Below are 26,757 nucleotides of genomic sequence, written 5' to 3'. Positions count from 1 at the left end.
ACCCCCATGCCACCTCATTACAGAGCAGTTGGAAGGACAAGCATCTTGTTTAAATGTGGGGTGCAGGACCCTCCAGAATCATCTGGAGTCATGAAAACCCTCCTAGGCTAGAGGTTGCTTCCTCCAGATGGGAACGGTTTTATAAAACAGAGTGTACAAAAGCAATCTCATAATTCCATTGTTTTCTAGTTTCAAATCTTTATACTACTCACATTTTAAAACAAGATGTACTTTATCACATGACCTTTTACAACATGAATGTTATATGAAATGGACTCTTTTATTCAAATAGACTTCCCATTACATTGCTCTAAGCACTTGTTAAGTACATGCTTTATATCCAGTGATTATTCACAGTCTCTCTTCAGTTTCTAGGTAATACTGGTCCCAACTCTATATTATCTATATGTTTTAAAAATAGGCTCAGACTATGATTTTGATTTGCCTATGGATGCTCTTAGCAAGTGTTCCAACAGCAACTTCTACTAGGCACCCAGTCTCTTAGAATACGGGAGTTAAAAGACAGTGTCCTTCACCACAAGGACATAACTTCTCATCCTGGTGGTGGTTTTCAAATGAGAGAGCAGACTGGACAGGAGAGACACTCCCAGCCATCCTTCCTCAGTAAGGCACTTGGTGCTATGGCATATTGAAGGCTAAATAAAGCTCAGAACTCAGTCTCAGATGGCATCAAGGCACTGCTGTATGAAGAGCGTCCCCCATGAAGGTTACTCTTTATCTTTACTGGCTGAGGCTCAGACTGGCACAAAAACCAACAGTGAATTGTGAGAGGGTGGGCCGAGAGGGCCCTGGAGTCACAATTCAACACTGTCAGTTTTGTCCTAGTTGATGTGGATCTCAGAAAACTAAAGGTCCTTCTCATTTGTATTTTTATCCAGTAAGGATCTCGATACTTTAAAGGTAGTTGTCCAACCCAGCATTTCGATAATTTCCTTTTTCCCAAATTCATGGAAATCTCTCAGGATTTGTGCAAATGAGTACAGTGATATTTTCCAGAAGTTAAACTAATTGAAAAAGAAACAGTTGAAGCAGGAAAGATTAGTTTTTACTGGGAAAACAAGAACTCTTAAGAATGAGACAATTATGGCAAAGTTTGCTGAGATTTAATACCAATAACAGACTTGAATATGATAAGGAAGGAAAGATTCTGGGACCCTGGGATATCTAAACTCCATAAGAGGAGCTGAGAGGACTCAGTCTTGTCAAATGGAGACATTGGAGAAGTATCAAACCTACACACTCATCAAGTTCGCTTAGATTTGTTTTGTTTTAAATAGTGTTGACTGTAGGTCCTACAATGAGGAAGTTGTTCTTCATTGTCAGTGATGAAACAGGGTATAAAGTTGTAAGAACAGAGTCTGAGGCCATCCCAGGCTAATTTGCCAATATGCATTGAATATGTTAGGTGCTGTTGCCCTGTTGCAGTGCCGGTGGTCCAAGTTCTACATCCTTTATTCCCCCATCACCCCTCATCAGGCCCCCATAAAGCCCCACGTTCCAGCCTCGCCAAACTCTAGCCATTCTGCAAATGTCATACTCTCATACACTCCTCTTGCGTAAGCTGTTCCTTCTGTCTGGAATGCTCTTTTCTTTCTCATTTATCGAGTAAACCTTTCATTCTTCAAGTTTTAACTTGTTCCATACTCCCAGGCTGACTTCGCACCTCTTCTGCCTCTAAAGGCATCTCGCCATGTACACCTTCATTCCAATAGTTATACTGAATTGTAGTTCTTTATTTGAATGTTTATTTTCCACGAGACTATGGATTTCTTAGGAGCGGGAACTGGATCCTTAGTCTTTGATCCCCAGCCCCAAGTACAGTATCTGGCACAGTGTAGAGCCTCATTACTGTTTGTGGAAGGGTGGGAAGGAATACAATATGATTTTGTCAGTCAACCAAAACAACCACAAGGGGGTACCTAAATTTTTTTATTAAGGAGATTGTAGTAGTTTCACTATTTTAAAATCCACCATTTAGTTTGGAATCTATTACTAGAATAGCAGTAACCACTGAAAAAGAGTTCTAAACTAAGATTAGAAATATTACATAGCATAGATATATGTACAGAAGTTATGAACTCACATAGTCATCATAAGGGGATTTTTAAAAAATTGCCTTTTCATGGCGTATTATGAAGCTATTAAAAATCTAGTTTCTAATGAATATTCCATTATACAATAAAATATTTGCAATGTGATAAGTAGAAAAAACAAGTTACAAAATCTACAATATCCCAGTTTGGGTGAATATTTAAATATATGTGAAAAAGTCAAAAAAATTTATTGTAACATTTTTTTCCTTGTTTATACTTTTCTATATACACAATTAACATTTATAATGAATGTGTATTGCTTGCATGATCAAGAAACAAGATAAACCTTTATAAATGTTTTGCTTGAAACCCCATTTAATACCTAACTTTTGCCCCTTTGTTGCTCCCTTTCCAATAGAACTGAAAACTTGGTAGGGGGATGGGAGGAGTGGTTACGATAATTTACTTCTAGAACTTCCAGAATGGGATGGTGTGACATAGAAAACCTAAGAGATGATTTTCTCACTACTTTAAGCTAGGTCAGGAAATGACAAATCATCTTATGAAAGATAGGCAACAACAACAAAAATCAACCAGTACAGCGTATAACTGACAATGTGTTTCCCTGCCTCACTGAAGTAATAAAATTCTTTAAAACAAGCAAGCAAATTATGCTGCACCGTTTTGTGGCTGGATGGCCTTGCTCTAACTCACTCGGATGGCTCCTGCATCCGATGCTGAGGTGGCCATGTCTTTCAGAGGAAATAGAAGAGAGCAAGGTCTTCGGGCATCTATGAATAAACACACACACATACACACTCTAGGAGCCACGCCCAGCAAAGCGGTTTGCCCGTTAACTTCAGACAGCAGGCCAGAGTCTGAGCACATGTTGAACGGGTCGAATTCTTGTTTGTTCTCATTCCTGGCAGCTTGAGACTTTCCTGTGGGACTCAGCTCGTCTTGGGCTGCCTGTTCACAAAGCTTAGGAAACCATTTCTCATTGCGCACCTCACCTGTGAGCACCTCCCCAGAGTCCCACACACCTTCTTCCTGTTCTTTGCTCACCAGGCCGCATACCCAGAGCCGTGGCCTCCGTCAACCAGCACCTCCTGAAGGCGGACGACGTGGTGAGCTGTTGCCTGGACCTTGGAGCACCCAGCATCTCTTTCCGCATCAGCGGGCAGCCGGTGCAGGGGATGTTTGAGAACTTCAACACAGATGGGCTCTTCTTCCCTGTGGTGAGCTTTTCAGCAGGTGTCAAGTAAGTTATGGCTGGGATTTCATGGAGAGTAGCTGTTCCCTCAGCTCCCACCACTCTTATGAGCTGGCGAGCGTGGTAATCTCCTTCAGGGCTTCAGCACCATAAGCCAAACTCCCCGAAGAAAGCGATGGTGAAAGGGGAGGAGCAATTTAGAGTCACGAGTATATATTTGTGGGACACGTACCTCCTGCCAGTGTTTATGTTATGTCCTCCGATAAATAGTAAGATGAATAAGATAAATCCTACGTAGAAAATTACCTTAATAATTGTAAAAAGTATTTCATGCTCATTACAAAAAATTTGAAAGATATAGATAAGGCAATAAATATCACCCATAATCCCAATGTTTAATTCTAATCTCTATTAATATTTTGATGTATTTTCTTCAAGTCTTTTATATTACAGATATATGTATTTTTTAATTGACATCACACTAAAAATGAAGTTTTGTCTTGATTTCTTTTCATTCAGCAGTAAGTACGGAGCCTTTTCCTGAGTTATTAAGTATCCTTCTCAAAATGATTTTTTATGGCCAATAATATCCTTTTATTTGGCTGTCCCACAATATAACCATTACTTTATGTTAGTCTTCCATGCTGATTTCTTTTTTATTGTTATAAATGAAATTATCATGAATATCCTTGAGGATAATTCTTTTGTTTGCATTTCTGTTTAGTTCCTCCCAGAAGAGGGTCAAAAGGTATAATCTTTTTAAAGTCTAAATTTACAATCGTGTGGCCAAAGAGATGTTCAGGAAGATTGTATGAACAGTTCAGAATTCATTATCAACAATTCTGAAATCTAAAAAACTCTGAAAACCATACATTTGTTTTCTTAACTCATTTCACCGCAAACTCTGACCTGAACTTATTTTGTGGAAAAAACTGTCATCAACAGAAATGAGGCTGTTTTTAGTCCTTCATGTATTCAATTTCTTGTGAATATTTACATGCTTAACAGCAAAAATGTATGTGTTTGATTATGGGGTACAGCCTCTCACCTAGCTGGAGGTTCTATTTAATATATACATCTTATTTTCTGTCTTCTTTAAAATCTAAAGAATTCTGAAGTCTGAAACACAGCTCCAAAAATTTCAGATAAAAATGTGGGCCTGTAGTATCATTTAAAGTAACATATGGGAATACCCAACTGATTGGTTCCCCATTAACTTTTACTGTTATGGGTTATTTTTAATCTTTGCCAATTTGAGAAGAGTGTGTCTTAAAGTTTTAACTTCCTATTTGTTTGATTACTGATGTGATTAAACAGTTTTTATGCTTATTGTTCTTACATATTATTTCAACCCAATATTTTTTTAAAATTCTGTGTTCTCTGCCTTTCTGGTATTAATTTTGGGGGCAGTTTTTTTATATATTAAGATTATTAAACTATTATTGCTTTCAAATATTTTTCCCAGTTTGTGATTTACCTTTTTAAACTTAGTTTTTTTCTATTGTATTTTTTGGTTTTTCCCTTTTAGAAAAATAATGCAAGTCAAAAAAAAAAACAACCAAAAGCCCATAGTTGTACCACCCAGAGATAACCATATTACCTTTTTATTTATACATCTCAATAATTTTATATTAAATTGGGCTTGTACTATGCATTCTGTTTTTCTTCATACTGTTGACAACTGTTGTGTTCATTGTTCTACCCCTTTCCTTTTTTTTTTTAAACATCTTTATTGGAGTATAATCGCTTTCCAATGGTGTGTTAGTTTCTACTTCATAACAAAGTGAATCAGCTATACATATACATATATCCGCATATCTCCTCCCTCTTCCGTCTCCCTCCCACCCTCCCTATCCCACCCCTCTAGGTGGTCACAAAGCACCGAGCTAATCTTCCTGTGCTATGCGGCTGCTTCCCACTAGCTATCTGTTTTATATTTGGTAGTATATATTAGTTCATGCCACTCTCTCACTTCGTCCCAGCTTACCCTTCCCCCTCCCCATGTCCTCAAGTCCATTCTCTACATCTGCGTCATTATTCCTGTCCTGCCCCTAGGTTCTTCATATTTTTTTTTATTCCATATATATGTGTTAGCCTACAGTATTTGTTTTTCTCTTTCTGACTTACTTCGATCTGTATGACAGACTCTAGGTCCATCCACCTCACTACAAATAACTCAATTTCGTTTTTTATGGCTGAGTAATATTCCATTGTATATTTGTGCCACATCTTCTTTATCCATTCATCTGTTGATGGACACTTAGGTTGCTTCCATGTCCTGGCTATTGTAAATAGAGCTGCAATGAACATTGTGGTACATGACTCTTTTTGAATTATGGTTTTCTCACGGTATATGTCCAGTAGTGGGATTGCTGGGTCATATGGTAGTTCTATTTTTCATTTTTGAAGGAACCTCCATACTGTTCTCCACAGTGGCTGTATCAATTTACATTCCCACCAGCAAGAGGGTTCCCTTTTCTCCACACCCTCTCCAGCATTTATTGTTTGTAGATTTTTTGATGATGCCATTCTGACTGGTGTGAGGTGATACCTCATTGTAGTTTTGATTTACATTTCTCTAGTGATTAGTGATGCTGAGCATCCTTTCATGTGTTTGAGGGCAATCTGTATATCTTCTTTGGAGAAATGTCTATTTAGGTCTTCTGCCCATTTTTGGATTGGGTTCTTTGTTTTTTTGATATTGAGCTGCATGAGCTGCTTGTAAGTTTTGGAGATTAATCCTTTGTCAGTTGCTTCATTTGCATCTATTTTCTCCCATTCTGAGGGTTGTCTTTTCATCTTGTATGTGGTTTCCTTTGCTGTGCAAAAGCTTTGAAGTTTCATTCGGTCCCATTTGTTTATTTTTGTTTTTATTTCCATTTCTCTAGGAGCTGGGTCAGAAAGGATCTTGCTGTGATTTATGTCATAGAGTGTTCTGCCTATGTTTTCCTCTAAGAGTTTGATAGTGTCTGGCCTTACGTTTAGGTCTTTAATCCATTTTGAGTTTATTTTTGTGTATGGTGTTAGGAAGTGTTCTAATTTCATTCTTTTACATGTAGCTGTCCAGTCTTCCCAACACCACTTAATGAAGAGGCTGTCTTTGCTCCATTGTATATTCTTGCCTCCTTTATTAAAAATAAGGCGACCATGTGTGCATGGGTTTATCTCTGGGCTTTCTATCCTGTTCCATTGATCTATATTTCTGTTTTTGTGCCAGTACCATACTGTCTTGATTACTGTAGCTTTGCAGTATAGTCTGAAGTCCGGGAACCTGATACCTCCAGCTCTGTTTGTCTTTCTCAAGATTGCTTTGGCTATTCGGGGTCTTTAGTGTTTCCATACAGATTGTGAAACTTTTTGTTCTAGTTCTGTGAAAAATGCCATTGGTAGTTTGATAGGGATTGCATTGAATCTGTAGATTGGTTTGGGTAGTATAGTCATTTTCACAATGTTCATTCTTCCAATCCAAGATCATGGTATTTCTCTCCATCTGTTTGTATCATCTTTAATTTCTTTCATCAGTGTCTTATAGTTTTGTGCATACAGGTCTTTTGTCTCCTTTGATAGGTTTATTCCTAGGTATTTTATTCTTTTTGTTGCAATGGTGAATGGTAGTGTTTCCTTAATTTCTCTTTCAGATTTTTCATCATTGGTGTATAGGCATGCAAGAGATTTCTGTGCATTAATTTTGTATCCTGCTACTTTACCAAATTCATTGATTAGCTCTAGTAGTTTTCTGGTAGCATCTTTAGGATTCTCTATGTATAGTATCATGTCATCTGCAAACAGTGACAGCTTTACTTCTTCCTTTCCGATCTGGATTCCTTTTATTTCTTTTTCTTCTCTATTGCTGTGGCTAAAACTTCCAAAACTGTGTTGAATAATAGTGGTGAGAGTGGGCAACCTTGTCTTGTTCCTGATCTTGGTGGAAATGGTTTCAGTTTTTCACCATTGAGAATGATGTTGCCTGTGGGTTTGTCATATATGGCCTTTATTATGTTGAGGTAAGTTCCCTCTATGCCTACTTTCTGGAGGGTTTTTATTATAGATGGGCGTTGAATTTTGTTGAAAGTTTTTTCTGCATCTATTGAGATGATCATATGGTTTTTCTCCTTCAATTTGTTAATATGGTGTATCACATTGATTGATTTGTGTATATTGAAGAATCCTTGCATTCCTGGGATAAACCCCACTTGATCATGGTGTATGATCCTTTTAATGTGCTGTTGGATTCTGTTTGCTAGTATTTTGTTGAGAATTTTTGCGTCTGTGTTCATCAGTGATATTGGCCTGTAGTTTTCTTTCTTTGTGACATCTTTGTCTGGTTTTGGTATCAGGGTGATGGTGGCCTTGTAGAATGAGTTTGGGAGTGTTCCTCCCTCTGCTATATTTTGGAAGAGTTTGAGAAGGATAGGTGTTAGCTCTTCTCTAAATGTTTGATAGAATTCGCCTGTGAAGCCATCTGGTCCTGCGCTTTTGTTTGTTGGAAGATTTTTAATCACTGTCTCAATGTCAGTGCTCGTGATTGGTCTGTTCATATTTTCTGTTTCTTCCGGGTTCAGTCTCAGAAGGTTGTGCTTTTCTATGAATGTGTTCATTTCTTCCCAGTTGTCTATTTTATTGGCATATAGTTGCTTGCGGTAATCTCTCATGATCCTTTGTATTTCTGCAGTGGCCGTTGTTATTTCTCCTTTTTCATTTCTAATTCTAATGATTTGAGTCTTCTTCCTTTTTTTCTTGATGAATCTGGCTAATGGTTTATCAGTTTTGTTTATCTTCTCAAAGAACCATCTTTTAGTTTTATTGATCTTTGCTATTGTTTCCTTCATTTCTTTTTCATTAATTTCTGATCTGATCTTTATGATTTCTTTCCTTCTGCTAACTTTGGGGTTTTTTTGTTCTTCTTTCTTGAATTGCTTTCGGTGTAAGGTTAGGTTGTTTATTTGAGATGTTTCTTGTTTCTTGAGGTAGGATTGTATTGCTATAGACTTCCCTCTTAGAACTGCTTTTGCTGCATCCCATAGGTTTTGGGTCATTGTGTTTTCATTGTCATTTTTTTCTAGGTATTTTTTGATTTCCTCTTTGATTTCTTCAGTGATCTCTTGGTTATTAAGTAGTGTATTGTTTAGCCTCCATGTATTTGTTGCCCCTTTCCTGTACCAGTTGGATGCTGTATTAATTATTTAAATCGGACAATACATTTTAACATTTGTAAGGCAAGACCTCATTATAACTCTTTTGTCACAAAATTTTCTTAGCCATTCTTGATTCCTGCTTGTTAAGGAGATCGTAATTGATTGAGTGGGAGACTAGAGTCAATACAGTTAGAATCACGCTGGTTTCCATTGGAAAAGGCCATGAAAAGAGGAGAGTTGTGGAGAGCAGACACTTAAAGCTGGGACCACAAAAAATCCATCTGAGAGCTTCTAGTATCCAAGTGATGGGACTTCCAGAGTGATAACCACTGTGATAGGTCTCAGTACCTCCGGAAGATGGATAAATCAAGGCATATTCATATATTCTTCCAAAAAAGGATAAAACTTTCATTCTGTCTCAATTAAATAGACTATTTAGGAATAAAGAATTATCCTTTGGATATGATATTCAGCCTTTAGAATTTGACACAGATATGCAAACATACATACTATACAGCAGGGGTCCCAACCCCCTGTTAGGAACCGGGCCGCACAGCAGGAGGTGAGTGGTGGGCAGCAAAGCTTCATCTGCTGCTCCCCACTGCTTGCGTTACCACCTGAACCATCCCCCCCAACCCCTGTCCATGGAAAAATTGCCTTCCACGAAACCAGTCCCTGGTGCCAAAAAAGTTGGGGACCGCTGGTATACAGTACAGGTGTACCTCGTTTTATTGCACTTCGCTTTATTGCAGTTTTTACAAATTGTAGCTTTGTGGCAAGCCTGCATGGAACAAGTCTATTGACGCCATTTTTCTAACAGCATTATTTTTTAATTAATGTATGTACATTTTTTTTTAGACAGAATGCTATTGTGCACTTAACAGACGATGGTATAGTGTAAACGTAGCTTTTATATGCACTGGGAAACCAAAATATTCATGTGACTCACTTTATTGTGATACTTGCTTTATGTGGTGTCTGGAACCAAAGTCACAATATCTCCAAGGTATGCCTGTAATGTATGTTTGCAAACATACATAGCAACACAGTATACACATCCCTACACATGTACACACACACATATAGACATATTTATAAACATACCCATGTAGGTGGATATAATATATTGAAATTAAGCATTTTCATTGTTTGTGGTTCTTGTAACAAATGGAGAACCACTATAGTAAAACCTTACTTAAGGTTGTAAATATGCCCATCACAGGTTAAGCCAGAGACTCTTAACATCAGCCTTAGGAACTATATTCTAAAGAGTTGAGAGTTCTTTACCTGTGTTTCTCTGTGCTGACAATATTTCCATGAGAATTTCACCCCAATTCTCCCTTTTGAAGTGTGACAGAATGTATCATTCCTATTGCTATCCATAGGGAGCATGTAGACAACAAGAAGCGTCATTGAAAGACAGAGGCACTGTAAACACAAAGAAAAGTGATTGGAACAAACTGATTCCCTCTGGCAATCAGGGGGAAAACCAGCAGAAGCCCCACTGTACATCTTTCCCACCCCATTCCCCGGGAGTAAAGAAAATGAGCAGAAATCTAAATCCAACGTAACAGCATTTGGATCATCCACCTGTTGGCTCAGTGCCTTCCCTGGAGAAGCAAGGTCACTGAGCAGTCAGTTCTCAGGACTGCATTTGCCTGGGTAGTTAATGGCCTTGGTCACCCCGCATCAGTGCCCTTCCCTTTTTTTCTTTGTTTCAACCATGTCCTACTCACTGAGTTTCACTAATTTTCAAAGAAAGCCCACCTACTTCCCAAGCATCTCATCTGAGAGAAGTGCTTAGCTAGAAGTCAAATCTCTGGAGAAAGAGGTCTTTGCCAGTCTGCTGGCTAGTGGACTCTTCTGCATATTCTGTGTTTAGCAAACAGTATATCCGATCTCAGACGTTGCATGACTTTTAATCGTTAACTCATCCACCCGATCCCCCCTCAGGTCAAAGAGATAGGAATTTTTGAGTGTGATATGATTTTTGTTGTTGGGGATTTTTTGAAATCTTCTCTTTGCAAAGATTGTGGCTAGTAGGGGAAGAGATAGGGGGCTGAAAGGTATTCATATGTAAAAGATGTTTCTAGTATCTTGTGTCTAGGTCAGCAGATCATGCATCCTTCTCAGTGCACAGGAGAAAAGAAGCAGAGTTCCAAGATAAGAACAATGAGACGTCTAACCCATTTAGAAGGCACAACTGCTGAGAGAATTTAAGAACTAGGGGTGCAGATGCGTTGACTTGAAAACTTAACAGCTTAAACATAAGAACCTCTTGCTCATAGCAATTGAATGAGGGTAAGCTGAAAAGTTGTATCAGGAGACTTGATGTCTCTTAAGCCTCCTTTCTATCAGGAAAATATCACCTGTGTCATATCCTGTCTTTGGTTCTCAGAACCTGATACGGTCTGAGGAGAGATGGAATCGCAGTTGGTTGCATACTTGGGAAATACATTTTACTGAAATACATCCAGCCCGTCACACGATGTCTTTGCTCAGGGTCAATGCTGGTCCTGTGTTGGAGTAGCCAATTCTTTTATTTTCACTTATGAGCAAATGAGATCAACATACCAGTACTTACGCTTATGTCAATTGGTAAAATATGATTCGGTGCAGAAACCCAGCACTTCCTCTCCGTACTACTTTAGTTCAGCTGTACAAAAAGAAAGAGAAAACAAGATATTAATCCAAGTTAAAGTACCTTATTGAAAATAAATGTGTTTAATAACAAAATTGAAAAGAAATTATTGTTTTCACCCAATATAGTAGAGTACTTGCCTAGTTCCATAGTGTCCCTCCCAGCAAGGTACAAGGTTATTCCTCTCTAGAAAGAGATTCTTCTCCCATCATACAAACATTGAGAATTGTTTCTCATGTTTACTTTCAACTTCTGTGAGGCCTCTAAATTAGATTTCTCTCCTACAGCCCCATTTTCCTCCTCGGTCTTTACCGTGGTCATGGTCTTGAATTTGTGACCCCACAATTATTTTTATAATTACAAACTATGTTGTTAATAATACCTGATTAGGCTGTCCTTGCCAGCAGTCATTGGAGAGCAAAATCTTTTTCAATTAGATTTACCCACAGTGAAGTCAAAAGCAGCCTGAGTCATTACTAATAAAATCCACAAATCAATATGTGCTCTCTTTTCTAACTATTATGAATGTGCCTCGTTAGTTTCCTTCTCACTGTGGTTTGTTTGTGCAGGGTATTATTAGTGTAACAGGCCCTCAGTGTAACAACCCTATTCATTCTGGGACAGAATTTGGGATGATGCATGTGTACCTTGGAGCCCACCCAAAAGTTGAATTACTTAAATACCAGGAAGCTCTTATTAAAAGGTAATCTCACCCTGCCAAGTGGTATGATGGCATGGGCCACATGGAGAACATTACACAGAAGCCACAGTGTGTAGTGAAATTTGGGAGCTACTTTTAGTTTTGCAGAAAATTGATGAGTTAGTCACTGTAGTAGAATATATTTTATAGCTATGGTTAAATTCCCCGTAGATCTACTTAATCTTCTTATGTAACTCTTTTACCAGCCCTTTCTCATTTATAAAAACAACACTATCCAAAGATGGTTGGTATTTGCGGTTGCTGTTTGTTTTCTGTTGGTATCCACCAGGCTTGGCTAAAATTCAGGTAACCAGTAGCTTAGCTATTTGCAGCTTGCTGTGGTCAATGCTGTGGAAATTATTACTGAGATAAATATACTTTTGCAGAGAACATGATGAGCACTGGCTGGATTGCCCTGGGCTTTCATCAAACACTGGCTAGAAAGAAATATGAATGTGAGAACATACATAACTCAAATTGTTCTCCCGTCTTAACGATATGGACTAAAGATGCAATTATGAATCATGACTTATGAATTGAATTTAGGTCAGCAGAAGCTCGCTAATTCTTTCTCCTCCTAACCACAGCCTGTATCTTTTTCTTCTTTGGAACGCTATCCCAACTCCTGGGAGGAATTCATTGAGAATAATGGGACATCTAGTAAGACTAAAATGATTTCACAGTTTGCTAGTACGCTATGAATAAGGAAACCTAGTCATCCTTTTTGAGCATAGCAAAGGTTTGTCTTGATTTTTACTCTATTTTTTTTTTCATGGATCAGTCTTTCAAACGTGGGGATTTGCGATAGGTATTCTCATGTCTTCTGCAAACTGGCAAACAAAAATGCACAAATCTTAAAAGATGAAATTGGAAATGCTAGTGGGGATTTTTCAATGCAATTTTCTCTGTTTTTTTAAAATTAGTCAATAAAAAATTCCTCTACACATCCTCAAACTTCACTACTCCCAGGCGGCTATTACTGAAGCTATTACTCATCTCTAAAGTGGAGAAATCTAAGGACACAGTCACTGACTGTAATCACTTTAGGAAGAAAAAAAAACCTTGGAGAGCTGATGGCATGTCTGAGTTATAGGAAGAACCCCAGAAGATGATACATGTGCTTTAGTGGAAGAGATTAAATTGATTAATGAAATTGATTTTTAAAATCTATTAATGTAGAGAAAAATTGGAGGGTAAAGAGGAACTAATTTTAATGAGCTCCATTCTTAAATTATCTTTTTATTTTCAATTTAACATTTTTTGGCGATGCTGAGAGATTCAGTGGAACCCAAGGAGCAGGGAAGAATATACTTAGAGAAGAGAGGTTTATATTCTAATTGGAAATTTAAATCTTTTAAATTTCAAAGGGTTTAAAAGATAAACAGGAAGTGCCAGATCACAGATTTATTGGAAGAAGTAGACTAGATAGGTGTAACTTCTGTTGGTTCTCTTTCCACCCCTTCAAATCCATGCTCTGGACTCCTGGATAAGTTCTTGGGCCAGTTCTATAGCCTTCATTACTTCTTTTAAAGCCAGGAACCATCTTGCCAATACTTTAAAAAAAAAACTCCATCTTCTGAGTAGTATAAAAACTCCAGATTTGTATCCAATTAATATTTGAGCCCTACCCCACTCCCCCTGCAGTTTGAGGTCGGGCTCCTCTTCAGTTAGCTAGCTCCTTTCTCATGCCCCTCTAGGGTCTAGGGTCCAGCCCAGACCCAAGATGACTGTGGGATGGGCACATCTGATGGAGTTGGTGCAGCTGCCTTGTGGCATCAGGACTTTTGTAGCAGTTGCACAATTGCTGCTGCTTTCTCTTCTGAGGCTCTTTTTGTAGCTTTCTTGGAGAGCACCAGGCTGGAAGCGTCCAACTTCAGTTCCCTTGACTTGGCTTTACCACCTGTGCTGGCTGCTCCCTTCCGGCTGACCCCCGACCTCCCCCCTCCCCTCCCCCTCCCCCTCCAGCTGCATGGGCCTCCTACCTCCCCCAGCTCCTGGGTTTCTGATCTCTGCTCAGTCATTTGCCTTTCCGGCCAGAATTCCTTTCTGATGGCTGGCAGCTGGCTCATTTCTCCCTCTACTCTTCAGTATCACTAGGCAGATATGACCCTCACTACATCCAGGTGGTGCTCACAAACTTCTGAGTAGTTCCTTACAGCCCTCATTTGACTCCTGATGGGAAAGAACTCCCATCCCTTCCTCCCTGACGGTTTTCTCCCAGCACTTCACTTCAGGATGAGAAAATATTGGCATCCTCTGAATTAGTTGCCTTTGGGACTCCTGCTAAAATGGAGACAGAGGGGATCCCGTTTTAATATCCTCAAATAATTAAGGTGGGCTTCAGGTATTTTATTTCTTTCTTTTGATTGTTTCCTTTAAGCCTGTATTTGATCCCCATTATTTCCTTTGACCTGGACAATCTGGGTGTCCCAGAGAGAGTTCATGAGGACCACCAGTATTGGTGGTGGTTTGCTGGAGCCCTTCCCACAGACTCTGGGCAGCGAGGGAAGGAGCCACAGATGGCGGGTGTGCCCACACCGGCTCCCGTCCAGTTCCGCCTGCTGGGGAGCAGGGCTGTTGTCTGGCAGGACTTGGGAAGCTACCCAGACCATTCCTTCTACCCACTGAAGCACAGCATAATGGCGTTGGAAGACGAATGCTTCAGTAAGCAGTAAACGCTGATTTCTGGCTACGTTAATTTTTCATTTTACAGTCTTTGTGGCCATTCAAGGTGGTAAGATTAAGCTGTAAAACCAGATTATCATTCTCCTTTTAATAACTGAATCTAAAAGCAGCATTGTTCTCCCTAAGTGCTACACGGCTTTCCACCTTTCTTGATTTGTTATCTATCCAGAAGACAACAGCAGATTTTAAAACATAAGAGAAGTGTTCAGACTAAACGGAACTGGCGAGAGAGCTTATGGATAATTAAATCCATCTAGACGGCTTCATAAGAGATCATTTGCTTGGCCTTGGAATCCGTACGCTAGTGAGTAACAAAGAATACAGTTGCTGTACAAGCTCCCAGGAAGCTTCAGCTCTTCACAGGAAGGATGCTCAGTGAGAAGGGAAAAGCAGAAAACTTCCCACACAAATTCTTTGTTCAAAACAATTTAGTTTTATCCCATAGTTTCAGCATGTCAGTAACACAATCTGTTATGTTGCAATTGAATTTTGGAAAGTTCTCAATAAATTTTAAGTCTTAGTCATTATTTCCTGAAGTTTTACTAAATTAGTAACACTGCAGGCTAATGACTCAATTTTGTTCTTATATCATTGTTCATAGTCTTAATACACATAGATCGTGCCCTGTCATATAACATTTAACGTAGGAACGTTCACAAGGGACAGTTGTGGTTCTAATTCTATATTGTTGTTGCTTACTAGTTTAAAATGGGAAAGTGGGAGGCTTCATATGATTTCTGTAATTAATTTTAAAACAGCATTTTATAAAATGCTGTTTGGATAAAGATTTTGTTTATATTGGGAAGGGGAGAAAAATCCTAAATGTCTTTTACTCAGAGAGATTTTCATTTTCCAGTTTTTTTTGTTTTTTGTTTTTTGATTTTTTTTAAGAGGGGCTCTTATTATTTTTTTTTTTTTTTAACTTTTGGGTGTTTATTTATTTATTTATTCATTCATTTATTTATTTATGGCTGTGTTGGGTCTTCATTTCTGTGCGAGGGCTTTCTTTAGTTGCGGCAAGTGGGGGCCACTCTTCATCGCGGTGCACGGGCCCCTCATTATTGCGGCCTCTCTTGTTGTGGAGCACAAGCTCCAGACGCGCAGGCTCAGTAATTGTGGCTCACGGGCCTAGTTGCTCCGCGGCATGTGGGATCTTCCCAGACCAGGGCTTGAACCCGTGTCCCCTGCATTGGCAGGCGGACTCCCAACCACTGCGCCACCAGGGAAGCCCTCATTTTCCAGTTTTATCATTAGGCTACACACAATCACAGTTACTCAGCCAACACTGAGACTTTCTCGCAAGGCTGACCCACCAGAATAGTCCAGTTAAAGGACGTGAGATCTAGTGGAGAGTGTTGTTAGAGCTTTGCTAGATCATAACCTTTCCCACGTATACCTCACCCCCCTCCACACACACAGGCTCACTCCATCACCAGTTCCTAACAAAATTGGGATCTAACTGCTGCTTTCCGGCTTGGCCTTCATCACCTTGGTCCAACCCCCCCTCATGTCTCACTGGGACTAGATTGGTGTCAGGTGCCTCCTACATAGAGCAGCTAGAAGAATCCTATATTTCTTCCTCCTTAAAATCCCTTGGAAGCTGCTCACCGGGAAGAAAATCCCAACTCAGAGACCTTGCCTGATCTAGCCCTGCCCCCTGCCACCTCATCTCTTAGCCCCTTGGGCTCTCCGTGTTCTCACTCACACTGCCCTCCACGCAAGCTCTTCCCTACCTCAGGGCCTTTGCACGTGTTGTTCCTCTGCCTGGAATGCTCTTCCTCCAGATTTTGAACTCATTGGCTCCTCCTTTTCCCTCGGGGTTAACAAAAATATCTCCCCCTCGGAGAAGCCTTTGTAGCCTCCCATCTAGGACCCTCCTCCTTCCCCGAGTTGTTTCAGTCTCCCAATCAGTAATTGTCCTATTTGTCTCATTGGATGCCTGCTCTTTGACACCAGGGACAGGGTATTCTTTGTTCCTTGCTGAATCCCCAGTATGGAGAACAGTGCAAGTCGTATGGGCTCAGTAAATAGTTGTTACACAGAGGGAAAGAGGGAGGGAGTGAATACGTGTAGCTGCCATGTGTATGGATGGATTTTTCCTGTGTAAAGTTATTGTTGATCCTGTAGTGCTGTGTATCTTGCCATGTCTTAACTTTTTTAAATTGCAGTCATATTTTCTCATCAATTTAATATGGTTGCAGTTGATCTGCAAAAGCTATATTTCTAGTCCCAAACCTAAGAGCCTATGACTCTCACTTTCACCCTCTTCTTGCAGAGGATCTATGGGCTCTAACCCTAACCCTAACTTAATAATATATATGGGGCTGAAATTCAGCCAGAATGCTGAATTAAAATATTGAAAGACTTCAGTTTATTGGTAATTAGTGCTTGTCATGACTGTGGCCCCCCAAGGATCCTTCCCTCTTCCTTGGGAGACCCCTGTGGGCACTGCTGGAGTGGGCCAGAGCATCAGGCCTGGATGGCAGCAAGGCGGTGGTGCCCCTGAGAAGGCACTGGGACCCTAGTGAGCAAACACTTGATGCCTATTTGGCACCCCCATGGCTGTAACCACCTGCTGATGCTTCCTCACAGTCGCCCTCATATGGCTACTTTGGGGAACTGCAGCCTCTTCAGTGTTATCATTTCTATTAAAGCCTCTTGGCACGTATACCATTTCTGTTTAATACTCTCGTGTTACTTGATCTTTTACCTGCACCTTAAAATGGGAATGTCCTATTTTCCCCAAATATTTATATCATGTTTTCTTTCATCATTGTGTGAGTAACCTCTCTCAAGTAAATGTAGTTTGAATGTGATCTTTTCAGGAAATAATGTCATCATCATTATCACTGTTATTCTTTTCAAACTGTAGTAATAATATCTACAGTAATGATTCCCCTACTAGAGTAAGGATGAACTTGATTTTTAAAATATAGTGGTTTTAAAGTATAAGTTCATTTTTAAGAACTTAGCTGACATGGTCAACTGAGAATCACGGGCACTATGAATTGACAGTCAGCTTTCTGTCCACTGCTTTGTTGTGTACTTTAGAGTGTTTGCTGTGATGAATCTGAAATCATTCACTTCCCAAAAAAATAATTTGGGTAGGGAGAGCTGATCTTTAACTTTCACTTATTTGGGCTGGCATATATTTTTTTAACCTCTCTCTTCCTGGTCTCTCCAAATAACGCAGAGTACGTTTCCTGATGGGGGGACGTCACGGAGAATTTAAGTTCCTGCCTCCCTCTGGCTATGCCCCTTGCTACGAAGCCTTACTTCCAAAAGAAAAGATGAGATTGGAGCCCGTCAAAGAGTATAAACGTGATGCTGAAGGTGTTCGAGATCTGTTGGGTACCACCCAGTTCCTCTCCCAAGCTTCTTTCATTCCGTGCCCCATAGATACCAGTCAGGTAGGTCTGAGCTGCCAACAGAAGGCAGCCCATGGAGATGATGTAATAGGGTTAAATCCTCCTTGCTGCATTGTCTTTGAAACATTCTTATCATACATTCTACAGAATTGTCGTGTTGTGTGAACAACCATTATTCTTCACGTTTCCACCATATGCGGCAATTGAGCTCTTGAAGGATTTTGCAACCAATGAACACGTTAAGCACTTGCTACATGCAAGGCACTGTACTAGGTTCTGTGAGTCATAGGCAGAAGTGTGACAGTATTCTCTGGGAATGCACAACCAAGTTGAAGAGATAAGAAGCTAATGTGTTATTTTTTTTTCAAGTCCAAATGTAATATGCAGAATGATCGTGTACACAAATAAATGCTACAGACATTCTTTATGCTAGAATGTTTCTAAAAGTCTGTGTAGAGAGAATGGCATTCAGTCAGGACCTTTAATAAACTTAAATGGAGAGGGGCATCCAGGGGTGAAGTAACAGGAATGGGATGAATAAGAGCCTGGAAGTAGAAATACAAAATAGGAACAGGTGGCAATGAATATTCTCCTGTGGCTGGATGCTTGGAGGAGGAGGAGCAGGTAGGAGAAGAGTGGGAAGTAAAACTGAAAGCAACAGGGGAGAGCATGGAGGCCTCAGAAGGTGCTGGTAAATGGACATTTTCTTTTTTTTTTTTTTTTTAAAGTCTTTATTGGAGTATAATTGCTTTACAATGGTGTGTTAGTTTCTGCTTTATAACGAAGTGAATCAGCTGTACATATACATATATCCCCATATCTCCTCCCTCTTGAGTCTCCCTCCCACCCTCCCTATCCCACCCCTCTAGGTGGTCACAAAGCACCGAGCTGATCTCCCTGTGCTATGCGGCTGCTTCCCACTAGCTCTCTATTTTACATTTGGTAGTATATATAAGGCCATGCCACTCTCTCACTTCGAAATGGACATCTTCTTTCCCTTCCCAGGGTCTCTGTTTTGAGAGACACACGTTCACAGAGTTATGACGAGGGGCATACAACAGCTTTCCAGTGCCTCTGCCACGCCAGTGCCATTCACATCACTATTCTAGATGTTAGAGAAAATAAATGTAAAGGCACCTTGTCTCTGAGGCACTTGGGGTAATAGTTTGTAGGAGTATGGCTCTTTTAACCTGTAGATGGTCTCTAGAGTATATTTTCCCATAATACCTGTATGACCCTATTACATTCAGCTCTGTGTGCGTGGTCATGCGTCTGCTTCTTACCTCCTGTAGCTAATGATTGTGAATTCTCATTGTCTAGAAATCACAGTGTCTCTCTGCCTGCTTCACAGAGCCTAGTACAACACCAGGAATGTAGCTGGAGTTGAGAATGTTGATAGGAAACGAGGTAGGAGTTTGTGAGCCAGAGGTGATCCTAGGAATCGGATCATCTGCTTGCTGTGTATTTTAGATAAGAAGTTTGAGGGCCAAAGAACTAAACTAGCTTTTCTGTGGACACAAGGTGGTTAGTGCCCAAGCAGGGAGAGGTTGTACTCATGGACATGATTTCTACTTCTCTGTGCTGCCCTCCTTACCAAGTTATCAGAGATGTATGTATTACTCAGAAAAGGCTTCCTGGAGGAAGCAAGCCTCAAAGAGAGTTCAAAAGAATGAGGGGAAGTTTTGATGAGGGAGGAAAGGAGGGCTGGACCAGAGTGAGAAGAGTTTCTAAACATACAGAATAGAAGATTTGAAAATCAAAGAGTGGAGATAAATCAACGAGCCAGATGAACTTTGATGTCTGGACCCAAAGCTGAATTTGTATAGACCTTGGAATGAGGGAAGTGTTGCTGGGAATCAAATAATAAGGAAGTTCTCATTGGAAAGGTGCAATTTATTATCTTGAATTAGACTTTATAATTTTTTGGAATCTATCAGTCTGTGAAATTATTGTCTAAAGAGAAGTTAAATACAAGATACGCAGTCAACTCCATCCTGCTTGGGGCACATTAACCAGTTTGCGGATGAAGTATTGTTGACTAGATCCCTGCCCTTCAGTGCTACCTGTGTCCAGTGCTTGAAGCACCCCCAGGCCCTTGCTGAGCGCTGCGGGGGAGGAGCCCAGCTCCTAGCAGGCTTCCCTGGGGGCGTCAGTCTCAGGCCCCAGACACCCAGGAGGCAGTTACCAAGCCAATGTTACTCTATCCCAGCTAGTCACCAATTGAGGTCACTGAAATTATGATGTAGGATTGTTTGTGGAGGCTTCTTTCCACATTTCCCCCTTTTGCTGAAGCAAGTGGTTCCTTCACATGGAAATCCCCCTTCAGGCTGTGATTAATTTAAACAGATTATATTAGTTAACCAATAAAACTCAAATACAGTTGTCATTTGTTGGCTAATAATTTTCCCCACTTTGCTCCTTATCAAAACATTATGCCACTTAACTTTGACTTTTCAATAATAAGTTGGTTTTTTTTAAAAGAGTGTCTTTAGTTGAAAGGCCAATAGTGGTTATGACACATAGTTAAAATATTTTATTGCTACTTTTCTCTGTGGTCTCCTTATACATCACTGACTTGATGTACTTTTTCTACGAAAAAAAATATATATATACATTTTTTCCATGAGCTCCCCTCCTTGAAAATAATTGGGATTTTTGTAAGTAGTGGAAACACTAATAATCATTATAATAGAGTTAGGATTGTAGGAGCCAGGGAGGTGATACAGAAGGGAAACAGGTCAAGTGTGCAGGCCCTCCTAAAGCAGGGAGCCATTTCTTAGCCCCAGCTGACTAATTGCCAGGCAAAAGTGTGGGGCCAATGTTAGCAATCTTTCAACTAGTCAAGGGAAATTAGAAATCTAGATTTTTATATGAAATTTCCCATTTCTTAGGAGCTATCAACTAATAAATGAAAATGGTAATAATTCATTGTTTATTGTTATAATTGTAGTAGTAGTAAATTAAAGAAAGAGGGGGAAAAAAAGAGAAATTTGAGTCCCCATTTTGTGAACTTTGTGGAGAGACATGAGCAAGGTACCATGAAAACACAGAGAAACTTTCCCTGAAGGTACCTGGGGAAGACCTCCAAAAGGTAGTGAGGCATTTGAGCTAACTCCAGAAGGATAAATACTGAGGGAATTTGTATTAAGACCAGAGCTGGACAGCAGTTAAAGAGGTAAAGACAGATTTTTGCTTAGAAGTTATTGCAGTAGGGGAAAAGGAACTCCACTATAGAGCTGGGGTCAGTTCTGAATACAACACAAACAACTGGGGATTTACAGCCAAGGAGCAGGTTTGGGGTGGGGGTGGGGTGGACGTGTCAGTGATGGAAAATTACTAAGAGGAACATCAGGGGTTGGGATGGATTCTTGCTAAACTCATCTAACAGGATTCTTGCTGAGGCCAGGTCAGATAGATCCGATATCACCTGGGGGAGGATGGGGGATGAACAAGTTTGATCAGACATAGAGGGTGATCACATATCAAGGGTGTGGATTGTCACTAAACTGATTTAGCAAGATTCTAGCTAAAACTGGGATCTTGAAGACAAGGCCCAAGGATCGAGCCTAGTCAGAAATGACTCAGAAGCACCCATCTAGAGCTTGGTCCAAGGAGAAGGTCTTTGTCATTTGCCATGTGGCATGGGGTGGGGGGGTATACATATTATGTGTATCATGGGGAGTACTAATAAGAATTAAGGTTGCGTGTGCAAGGGCACAGAACTGAGCGACAGTGTGGCCTTTGGGGAGAATTTCAGGAGCTTTGAAAGGATGTGTTTGGGAGGACCGTGACGAGAGGACTGAAGAATGGCACTCTATGCTTGGTTAATACATCTAGTCTGTGTCTTGGGAGCGTCAAGGGACACTTGGAGGTACTCAGGAGGAGAGTGTTTTGATGTGGTTGTGTTGTCATGGGCTCATCACTCTGGCCACAGTGTGAAGAACAGATTGGCAGGGAGTTGGGGAGGCCAGTTGTAAAGCTCTTGCAATGGTCCAGGTAGAAAATAATGGGGTTGAGTGACATAGAGGAGGGGAACCTTCAGAAAGATGATTAGGAAATAAACATGTTGGATTCTGTGACTGATTAGGTGTTGTTGGTGGGGGATGTAATGCCAAGAGAAAAGACACTAAGATGACTTTATGGTGGGGCCATTCAACGAAAAGAGAAAATACAAATAAGACAAGAAAAAGGTTTTGGAGGAAAAATAATGAATTCAGCTTTGAATAACATGCTGAGTTCACTTTGGTGGGAAAATCCTGCAGGTAGTTGGAATAGTAGGTCTGAACTTCAGGAGAGACCATGGCTGGAGACTGGATGGTCAGGAGTGGCCATCAACAGGTGGATGAGATCTCCCAAGGAGAGAGCATAGAGGAAGGGGAGATACGGTCCAGGGGCAGCCAAGAGAGGAAGGAATCTCTAGAAGTAGACCCTCCTGGGTGATGTGTAGAGAATTCAACTGGGGCACACGATCTGTCTAGATTTTATGACAGATTTCAATACGGTTGATTCTTGCAGTTCTGACTTCTCACTTATTCCTTTTCCTTTTAGGTTGTTTTACCACCTCACCTAGAGAAGATCCGAGACAGGCTGGCTGAAAACATCCACGAGCTTTGGGGAATGAATAAAATAGAGCTTGGCTGGACTTTTGGCAAGGTGTGTGTTTGAGTGGCTGGGCCAGGGTGGAGGGTTAGGTTGCCTTGTTACCTGGAAGTGCTCTTCAAAGACTCAAATGAGAAACAAACCTCACAAGCCCAAACCCACTGGTTCTTACTGACTCCCATCCAGCTCTCACTGAGTATAGCAGCCTTGCTTGGGAGTTTGTTGAACTGCAGTCAGGAGTGCTGGGGAGACCAGCTCTGCACAGACTGACCCAGGAGCCTGTCTCCTTCTTACTCCCAGATGCTGGTCTTTTTCTTCAGGGAATATCGAATGTGGTCAACCCTTAGCTCCTCCTTCAGAGCCTCACATCTCCCTTTCCCTTCAGAAAAAGCTGTTCTCTCTGCATGGCTAGTGAAAAGAGGCTGATTCATTGTTGTGAAGCAGAATTTGTTTAGTGTGGTTTTCAGATGCATCACTAAGATTCATGGACACGCAGAGGAGGTTAAGGAATCTCTTTCACTAGAAAACATTTTTCAAAGAGGATGTAAATTGACTTTGTTCTGTGACTTGTGTAAGGTCATGTCTGAAGGCAGAAGGATCTGTGATTCTGAAGCTCCCTACGACCCTGACACTCTCAGATTCTGCACATTCCAGCTTAGTTACTGAAAGTGTCCCTGCACTCTAGCACTTACATATTGATATAGCTCCCATAAATGTTCTCCTTATATATGACCACCTCTTTGCTGTATGCTCTTTTAACACCACAAACCTCTCCTTTGAGAACGAATTACAATTGCAATTGTAAATTTATTTCTATGATGATTGTATTACTACTCCATCAGACTGTATCCTTCGTGGGGCTGGGGCTACCCCAGCTCACCATTGAACTCCTGAGGTCTAGCTCACTGCCCACCACATGGTAGACATTCAACAAATGTTTGTGGAATGAATGAATGAATTAGTTAATGTCTGGATCTACACCGTCCGATACAATAGCTATGGGCCACATGTGGCTACTGAGCACTTAAAATGTGACTAGTGTGAGTTGAGATGTGCTGTAAGTGTAAAATACACATTGGATTTTCAAGACTTTCTATGAAAAACTAATATAAAGTAGCTCAGAAATAATTTCTTTTATTAATTACTTGTTAAAATGGTAAGGTTCCAGGTGTATTGGGTTAAGTAAAATACATTATTAAAATGCATTTCACCTGTTTTTTTTGTTTTTTTTTGTTTTGTTTTTGTTTTTTGTTTTCTTGCTTTTCTCCTATGGCTACTAGGAAATTTGAAATTACAAATGTGGTTCACATTGGTGGCTCACTTTGAGCTTCTATGGGACGGTGCTGGCCCCGATTCTGTAGTCCTTTATGTTCTGAAGAATGCTACCCTGCGGTGGCACTGTGGTTCCATGAGTTTTGGGCCGGCAGGAGCATGGCTACCACGCACAAAGTAGCTTCTCTGGGAACGTATGTTCTGAATGCAGACACTTGACTAGAAGCGATCCACAGAACACAAGCCACTGGCAGCCTGGGGACGGCGTGTATCATTTATTAGAGAGAAGATCGTCTATTTGCCCATCAGCAAATAGCTGTCTTTGTCTTGCCTGATATGAATTGCCTGGGCCATGTTTCAAAGCGTGTCCTTTTCTGTTTCCCAAGGCAGTGCCAGTTGTCAAAACTTAAATTATATTCTTTCTTACGTTGTCACCTAGATACGGGATGACAATAAAAGACAACACCCCTGCCTTGTCGAGTTTTCAAAGCTGCCTGAAACTGAGAAGAATTATAACCTACAAATGTCAACTGAAACCTTAAAGTGAGTGTTTAATTGAATTGAATTTGGACTAAACAGTGAGTGGATGATTTAATGCCTTATAACTAAACTACAAACCTGTCGTCTCTCGAAAACATGATGCATTCTGACAAATTAGCCAGGATGGGGATTATTCATGCCACGAAAGGCTTCAGCATAGTGAATAACACATCTACTATTGTTATTTAGCATATATAGTTCTTTAGAGACCATTTGCTATTTGCCAGGGACAGGGAAAAGGTAGGCAGGAAAAAAAAGAAGAGAAACTTAGAATCAAAGGACCAAGTGCCTCTTTTAGTTCATGTATAATCAAGGAAAGAAGATAAGATATATAGTAGGTTCTAGGTCATACTGAAATTGGACAACTTAACCTCTCTAAGTCTCCATTTTCTCATCTACAAAATGAGGATAGTAATAGTTCTTATCTCTATATAATTGTTGTAATGGTTAAATGAGATGATAAATATTTTTTTAAAAAGAAAAGAGATAAGGCATTTCTAAAAATGAATGGGAAAACATGGTTTAATTCACAAAAATTCAATTTAAAAGTAACTTTTAGCTTCTCTGTGATCCCACCTGTGGTTTAAACCCTGATTCAGATCTTCATTTTTTTAGCCCCATTTTATATCTCCCTTCTCGAATTCCCTTTGTGCTTGTTACCCGTGCTTCTCTGCATTGTATTTATCTGTCTGATAGTTGGTGCAGAACTTTTTAACGCTGTGGTTTTGCTGGCACAGTGATGCTCTGTCAGATTGCTTTGTCTCATAGGCTCCCTGTATGTGATTCCTTCCATCACACTGACCCTTCTTGAGGATGTGGCTTTGGTACCTCATGGTGTCCAGCACAGCTCAAGACACTTCGTACAGGGAGCATGTGGGAAATACTTGCTGACCTCTGGGTTTGCTATTAGGATCCTATCTGTCCTCCGGAATCAGAGAAGCAGGATACAATCCTAAGGCAAATTTGTAAACTAGAAAATGTCTCCCAAAGGGACTATTAACGAACTTTTTGTTGCATTCTTGCTACCATCTAAATCACGAGTTGGCAAACTAAGGTCCACAGGCCAATCAAACCAGCCACCTATTTTGGTAAAAAAGTTTATTGTAACAAAGCCAAGCTCATCAGTTTGTGTATTTTCTATGGCTGTTTTCGCTCTGTAATGGCAGAGGTGAGTAGTTGTAGCAGAGACATAAGGACCACAGAGCCTGAAACGTTTCCTATCTCGCCCTTTACAGAAAGTTTGGCAACCTCTGGTCTAAGTGAATGAATATTGTCTGTTTTTATCACTTCAGACACAGGTTAGGGTTCCCACTGTCCTTCACCTTGCAGTTGACTCTTGTTTTCTCTCTCCGTTACGTCACAGAACCCTCCTGGCCCTGGGGTGCCACATCGCTCATGTCAACCCAGCTGCTGAGGAGGATCTCAAGAAGGTCAAGTTGCCCAAAAAGTAGGTGATCATTTAATGGTCAGAGACTTTAATGCTTCAGTCTGAATTTTTAAACTGGGAGGACAGGAGGCCCATGCACAGAGGCAGGTGACGGCCCCAGATACTTCTAGCGCCCGCTCAGGATGTCTCCACCAGGTACCTAGACTGCCCTGAAACCCCCAGACGGAAGCCGGCTGAAGTAGAGTATTTCCACTGCTTCTGCCTGGACCTACACTACTATCTACTATCGTTAGTTTTGAGCCAGGAGATGTGGCACTCAGATGGATACGCTGTGTTGGTCTATAAGAATAGCGGTTGGCACGGGAGCTTGAACATCGCCGGTAGCCACAGGAAAGATTCAGTCCTCTGTCACTGGGCCAACCTTGTAAGTCCCTTGTGGAAATGTGTGTCACTGCCAAGATTTAATTTGGCCCCTAACTCTGCACGTGTCCTCTCTCCCTCTCGTCCGTACGTTCACCGAGCCACGCGTTCTCACACATTCAGATGCGAGCCCATGGGCGCATCCCCTGGCTCACTTGCTCACCCGCACATGTGCCAGCCTCGGGTGCACACGCGTTCACACCCAGGTGTTGTAATGACTTATGAGCCAAGGCAGTGCCAGCCCTTAATAAAATGCTTATCTTCCCCTTCCTCCCTGTGAAACTCCCAAGCTGCCAAGCGCCATTCTCAGAGGCAGCTCCTGGTGCCAAGGGCAGCTCATCTGAGAGGCAGCAGCTGAGGGGTGGCTGGGGGCAGTGCTCAAGCGAACAACACATGTTGACTCTGCCCAAAGTCGGGCATCCCTAGAAGGTGGATGAGGGGCGATATCATGCCTACAGTCGACCTCGTATCTCGCGCTGCTCACAGGTTCTTGGGTCGAGTAGCGCTGGTCTTCAAGTCATCACATTTAGGCTCTGGCCCTGATCTGGGCAGTCCGTGGCCTTGGAGCCCTGGATGCCTCTGGACTCACATTCCCACGTGACTGTGGTCAGTTACTCTCCTGTGAGTCACTCCACACAGGGCCCTGCTCCTCTCCACTCACACGATGTGTCTACCTGCACTCACACTGAGCTTTTCCCGTCTTCACATTCTCTATCAAATTATCTGTCGAATTACAGACATTT

At 41.0% G+C, this 26,757-nt stretch overlaps 1 protein-coding gene across 6 annotated transcripts in view; it reads left to right on the top strand.

Moving 5' to 3' along the window:
• Nucleotides 1-26,757, top strand: part of RYR3 (ryanodine receptor 3) — a 570,624-nt gene that overhangs the window by 326,463 nt on the left and 217,404 nt on the right. For all 6 annotated transcript variants that reach the window (XM_082452325.1, XM_082452326.1, XM_082452324.1 and 3 more), the window contains 5 exons: nucleotides 3,123-3,315; nucleotides 17,622-17,838; nucleotides 22,345-22,449; nucleotides 24,107-24,210; nucleotides 25,571-25,654. In XM_082452325.1, coding sequence (XP_082308451.1) covers nucleotides 3,123-3,315; nucleotides 17,622-17,838; nucleotides 22,345-22,449; nucleotides 24,107-24,210; nucleotides 25,571-25,654 — 703 coding nt within the window. The remainder of the gene's footprint in view (nucleotides 1-3,122; nucleotides 3,316-17,621; nucleotides 17,839-22,344; nucleotides 22,450-24,106; nucleotides 24,211-25,570; nucleotides 25,655-26,757) is intronic.

The sequence above is a fragment of the Balaenoptera physalus genome (assembly GCF_965194825.1).
Source record: "Balaenoptera physalus genome assembly, chromosome: 2".
NCBI lineage: Eukaryota > Metazoa > Chordata > Mammalia > Artiodactyla > Balaenopteridae > Balaenoptera > Balaenoptera physalus.
The sequence above is the reverse complement of the archived record's forward strand: the minus strand, read 5'-3'. Positions and strand labels throughout refer to the sequence as shown.